At 52.6% G+C, this 6,000-nt stretch overlaps 2 protein-coding genes across 2 annotated transcripts in view; both read left to right on the forward strand.

Annotated features, from left to right (window-relative positions):
* Nucleotides 1-2,028, forward strand: part of GPATCH1 (G-patch domain containing 1) — a 41,555-nt gene extending 39,527 nt beyond the window's left edge. Inside the window, exon 20 of the mRNA XM_077754647.1 lies at nucleotides 1,751-2,028. Within this exon, the coding sequence (XP_077610773.1) occupies nucleotides 1,751-1,781 (31 nt within the window). The 3' untranslated portion in view covers nucleotides 1,782-2,028. The remainder of the gene's footprint in view (nucleotides 1-1,750) is intronic.
* Nucleotides 2,029-2,985: 957 nt separating this feature from the next.
* Nucleotides 2,986-6,000, forward strand: part of WDR88 (WD repeat domain 88) — a 42,329-nt gene continuing 39,314 nt past the window's right edge. Inside the window, exon 1 of the mRNA XM_077754682.1 lies at nucleotides 2,986-3,299. Within this exon, the coding sequence (XP_077610808.1) occupies nucleotides 2,988-3,299 (312 nt within the window). The 5' untranslated portion in view covers nucleotides 2,986-2,987. The remainder of the gene's footprint in view (nucleotides 3,300-6,000) is intronic.

Raw genomic sequence — 6,000 nt, forward strand, 5'->3', positions numbered from 1 at the left:
AATGGTGTACCCAGGCAGTGCTGTTAATGTTAAAATGCTGTCCTCTGGTCTCTGGATTTCCCTGGGTGTGCACTGATATACAGCCTTGCACAGGAAGAGGGCCGGAGGGCTTCCTCCCGCTCCCGAGAGCACCTCTCACCGAGGAAGGGAGGGTCAGAGGTGCAGAGTGCACTTAAACTTCACTCTCGTGCTTGCTAACAGTTTAGTCCCCACGGTGCCTGACCCCCGAGCCTCCTGGGTTCTCCCCTGGGAGCCCAAGGGCCCTCTCTCTTTGTGCCTCACTCCACTCTGTGCGGCACCTGTCCGCACCTGTCTTCTGCCAGGGGCAGCAGGAGGCTCGGGACCACGGGGTCTCATTTGCATCCCGAGCACCTGGCATGGAGTGTCACTCTTGGTAAGGGCCCTGATGCTTTTCTTCTGTGATGGTGCCTCCCCCCCTTTCCCCGGAGACACTCCTCCCCTTCCTGTCTCTGTCAGGTTGTCTTGCCCATTCTGGAATTTCACAGACATAGAATCATACAGTTAAGTAATCACCTTAGTGCGCGCATACACACACACACACACACGCACACACGTGCACCGACCATCAGCTTCCAGCTCCGTGCATTCTCCCCGCCTGATCAAGGCACACGCCAGCACCCACAGCTGCTCGTGTCTCCTCCCCCTTGGCCCCCGTCACCATTGGTTACGCTGCTGCTTGGACGTTACTTAACGGAAGCACGTGTGACTCTTGAATTGGTTTGTGGGAGCCCCCACGTTCCAGCCGCAGCGGCTGGGCTGCCCCTTTATGTGGCCTCACCAGAGTATCCACCTCTTCTGTTTTCGGGGACACGTGGGTTTTCACTTTGGGGCTGTGGAGCAAGGGGCTAGAGCCAGCGTGGCCCCGCTCTAGTCAATGAACGCCTGTGTGCCTGGAGCTGAGATTTCAGACCGCCAGCTCAGGGGCCCTTGGCCCTGGAGCAAACATGGGTTTTTCCAGCTCCTTCCCAAAGGTCCTGCAGGAGCTCGGTGAGCAGGATTAGAACTTGCTTTTATAAACAGGTCCTAGTATGAGATGTGGGAGAGTGAGTCTCCCTGTGTGTTTTGGGGGTAATTGAGAAGCAGGTTTAAGAATGCAGATTAGGGGTGCCTGCGTGGCTCAGTCACTTAAGCATCCGACTTTGGCTCGGGTCATGATCTCATGGTCCATGGGTTCGAGCCCCGCCTGGGGCTCTGTGCTGACAGCCGAGAGCCTGGAGCCTGTTTCAGATTCTATGTCTCCCTCTCTCTCTGCCCCTCCCTTGCTCATACTCTGTCTCTCTTTATCTCTCAACAATGAATAAATGTTAAAAAAAATTTTAATAAATAAATTTTAAAAAAGAATGCAGATTAAACGGATGCTTCCAGGGTTGCCAGGGTAGTTCTGTCAGTTGAGCATCCGATTCTTGATTTCGGCTCAGGTCATGATGCCAGGGTTGTGGGATGGAGCCCCGCATCAGCTTCCGTGCTGAGTGTGGGACCTGATTAAGATTCTCTCTCTCTCTACCTCCTTTCCCCTCCTCCCCCCCATCCTCTCTCCTGCTTGTGCTCTCTCTCTCTCTCTCTCTAAAATGGAAAACAAAAACAAAAAATGATGGTTTCATGCTCTGTATCCTGTGAGTCCGGATGTAACCACTGAGAGTTGGGGCGGTCTGGCGTGCCAGGCCCCCAAGGAGCTGCCTGGGTTTCAGTTCTTATCTAACTGTCCTCTCTCTTTTATTTCCTTTTCCAGGCTGAAAAGTCTTCCACTGAGGCGGCAGTAATTGAATTCGGCCCTGGCCTGTCCCAGTACCAGATCTCCATGATGGAAACTCGTTGATTGCTAAGTTAATACATTGTACAAACTGTATTTATATGTAAATTCATGCTGTAAAATAATTTTTAAAACCTTGACATTTCAAAAGCTGCCTTGGAAGGATGCAGAAATTGATTTCTATTTTTAACCTCAGTTAGTGTCAGAGGAAATAATTCAGACTGTACAGTTTAATTAAAATGGAACTTTTCTATTTTCTTCTTGATTTTTTTTTTTTTAATTTCCTGAAACTTTAAAAAAGAAATGAAGTGAACGGTTTTCTTTAGTTTTGTTAATGAGGAAAGCCGAGTTCAGATAAGGACAGTGGGCCTTGCCCAGGGGCTCGTGTGAGAAGGAGGTGGTCACTTCTCCAGCACTCCGAGTGTCGCTCCTGGTTAGGGTGGTGGCTAGGGGCCCAGCCTGCGGCCCAGCACCAGGGTCCTGGCAGGTGGCCTCAGCCTCTCCTGGTGGATGTCCCCCAAGTGTCCGACACAGTCTCCCAGACCACGAGCAGGGGAGTGTGCGCCCACAGCCCAGGTCACATAGGCTCCAGGTCCTTGCTCTGCAGCCCTGGGGCCCCGATCCGTCGCTGCCTCGTCTCCACTAACCAGACCTTTCAGAGGTTCAAAGTGACCTCATAGAAAGATCAGAGCAACTGAACAATTTTAAAAATAGCAAGAAGGAAGAAAACCACTTCGGCCACCCAGAGATGACAACCTTTAATGTTGTGGAATATCCGGTCGTTTTCTGTCCGCGCTGCTCCCCGACTGGAGGGGACATTCGTTCTCTCCCATTGTGTCTGACACTGGGACACCTATCTCCTTCGTGCTCTTACATATTATGTGCCCCCGCCCCCAACAGCTGCATCTCAATTCACGCAGGGCCCATTCTAGAACTACTGACCATTTTATTTCTCTGTCGTTCACACGAGGCAGGCCGGCCACAAGCCCCTGCCCATGCGGAGGGCACACAGACCGTCCTGGGAGAGGCACCAGGGGGACCCAAAGGGAGGTCGCGGGGTTGGGCTGCTCGTTTCACACACTTGGCCTCATTCCTTTTATGCCCAGAGTTGGAACCCCGTTTTTCTGGGAGTAAGCATGTTCGGCGTGGAGGGGAGGCCACGAGACCGCAGCGCGAGGCGGAGGCCGCGGCGGCCCCANGTGGGTGGCGCTCCGAGATGGCCTCCCAGCCACCCTGCGCCCCCAGCGCCCCTGAAGCCCCAGACGAGGGCAAGGAGACAGTGTCGCATCTGTGTAAAGAGCAGCTGCCTTTGGTCCCCTCCGGCGACATTGAGCATCTGTCCCCGAAGCTGCCCTATGCGGCCCTGGTCAGGGCCTATGGCCGCTTCAAACTGTCGATTGCAGATGCACGCCAGTCCCAGCTGCTGCCCCCCTTTGACCCCCTGAAGGTGGACAAGGGCTCACTGCCACCCAAGAAGCACCCAGTGCCTGAGAAGAAGTTCTGGGGCAGCCAGGAATCCCTCTCCAAGGTCAGACCACCAGGCGCGGGGGCGAGGAACACGGGCTTGACCCCCACACGTGGGGAGGGCACAGTGAGCCGGCTAAGGGACCCGTGGGGACCCACGCGCCTTTCCCAGGGTCCCTGAGTGAAGCCCTTGGGCTGCTGTCTCTGGGAGAACAAGGCTGTCCCGGGGGAGGACAGCGTTCAATCAGGGTTCCTGACCCAACCCAGACTGTGGTTTCTGGCCGAGCCTCCCAAATGGCCTCATGGTGAACCCCCAAGTGACACCCGAGGGTCCGCGAAGGAGCCCTCTGCGCCCCTGAAACAGAGTTAGCTCCAGAAGCCACAGAAGACTTAGAAGAATAAAAAAAATAAAAGCCTACCAACACTACTCTGCCTTCTCAGTGATACTGGAGAGACGGCGCATTAACACAAAGGCTGGTAGCCTGTCAGCAGAATTCTTGGGGACGAAAAAAGGATTTCCAAACCAAAATCCTCCACAGAGGCTTTAAAATCAGAGCAGAGGACTGAAACAAAATTAGAAAACAAACTCATGGAATACTCTGAGACTTAAGGAACAAATATAAAGGAACGAGAACTGGGAGAGAACAGGTAATGTGTGCCGGAGAGATCCAGAAGAGCCAATATACTTATAGGAGGTGTTGGGGGGGAGGGGGGGATTCAGAGGGAAACTGAAGAAAATCTCCTTGGGTGGAAGAAGACTGCAGCGCTGCCGTGGAAGGAAATGGTCCAGTTCAATGCAGGATTGGAGGCAAATGTCGCCGCCAGGAGAGGGGAGGAGCAAGGCCGTGCAGCCCACAGTCGGAACAGCCTGGGATCAGGCCGAGGCGCTAGGCTTCCTGGCCTCCCGCAGAACCCCTGCGAGCAGAGCCCACGGCCGGGATTGCTGATGGCGCTGCACGCACCAGCGCTTTTAGTCATGATGCTTATTCTGCTTTTTAAGTAAAATTTAAGGAGAGCACAGGCATTGTATTTCTTCTCAGTAGAACATCCCCCAGATTCAAATTCAACAGATATAATTTTTTTAAAACTAGTCTCCTTAGCAGCCTTGCCTCTGTACCCCTATCTTTCGACAGAGGCAAGAAATATTTGTAGCTTCTTCTGTATAACTTTTATTTTATGCATTTCCCAGCACATACATATACATCTCTCTCTCTCTTTTTAATGTAAATGGAAGCATATCTTAGACCCCTTATGCACCTCATTTCAAATTTTTTACTTAGGGTATTTTAGAGATCTTTCCATGTGAGGAAAGAAACATCTTCCTTGTTCTTTTTTACGGAAGTGTCCCACTGGCTAGCCATCTTCTGATGGCTTTAACCAGTCTCCTGTGGACGTACCTTCAGATGGCCTATGAATTTTGGGTTCTGAGGTTTTTATGACCCATGAAGATGACAGAAGTTGAAAAGTTCCAGCAGTTTTCCCAGAGGAAGTTTCTGACCTAAGAAATCTCTACCTGACCAAACTGCTGATTCCCAATAAAGCAACAGAAAGACATTTTCTTTAGACCTGCAAAGTCTCAGAAATGATACTTCTTTTTGAGAACAAAGTTACTCAGGGGAGCACTCCAGCAAGAGGGAAAAAAAGAAGTTCAAATGAAAAACTCCGGTCCGGGAAAGAACGGTGTAGGATAAACAGCAGACAGCAGTGACTGAAAACAAAACCCTCTGGATTATAGGTGTGATTATACAGTGAGATTAACGCAGTGGTGTAGCTCAGTGAAAATGTTAACAAAGGACCCCTCAAAAGGAAAGTGCATAATGCAAAACTAATGTTCCAGACGATTTCATCAAAACCCCTGAGATGCTTTGCTAAAGCACATTCTCAATAGAAAATGCTTCGTTCTTGGTTTTTATTCAATGAACACTCAACACACGGATGGTTCACGGCATTTTAGAAAGAATTGGCTTAACACCCCCACCCGTGGCTTCCTGGCGCATTTAAGATGAAGTCCTGAGATCTGACCTTGACCTTCCAGGCCTTTTCGCATCGGCCTGTCTCCCTGTTCTCCCGCTCCCCTGCGACCTGCGAACCTCCAGACAGGGACGGCCTCGGGTCTCTCCTTCGCGGGAGGCTCTCCCCGCCGTCCAGGGAGCAAGCGCAGTGCCTCTGGCGGGGGACTACCCCCAACCCCCCGCCCCCCGCCCGGTCGGTACTGGCTGTGGGATGGGCGCCCCCCTTCCTGCGCGCGGGGGCGGAGCCTGTTCAGTCCCCGCGGTGCCCACGGACGCTCGCTCCCTGCCTGGGGTCTCTGCCCCTCGGTTCCCTCCGACCCCGGGGCTCCAGGATAAGGCCCAACGAGGCTACGACGTACTTGTTGATCAAGCAAAGGAACGCTGCACACATACAGAGCTGACTTTTGTTTTTACAAATATTGGACCGTCCTCTATGTGCAATTTTTGTTCGTGCCTCCGAATATGTGTTTGGAACGTCTCTCCGCAGCGCCTCGGGGTCTCTATCCCTAATGAACCCCGAAAATACTATGTCCAGAAAAAAAAACGCGGAACGAAGGTTCCTGGGAAAGGACGATGGGGGTTAGAGGGATGCCCGCGGCTCTTGCTGGTCTGTTTGCCCATAATGCAAGCTCTGTTTTTGCCATGAGAGAACGGAGACGGGGGGTTTGGTCCATAGACGGAGGCAGCTGCAGAGTGGGCAGCTGGGGGTGGCCGCCCCGTGGCCAGGGACCCGCGCAGCGACGATTAAAGGCT

Source organism: Crocuta crocuta, unplaced genomic scaffold (assembly GCF_008692635.1).
Source record: "Crocuta crocuta isolate KB4526 unplaced genomic scaffold, BGI_CrCroc_1.0 scaffold121, whole genome shotgun sequence".
NCBI lineage: Eukaryota > Metazoa > Chordata > Mammalia > Carnivora > Hyaenidae > Crocuta > Crocuta crocuta.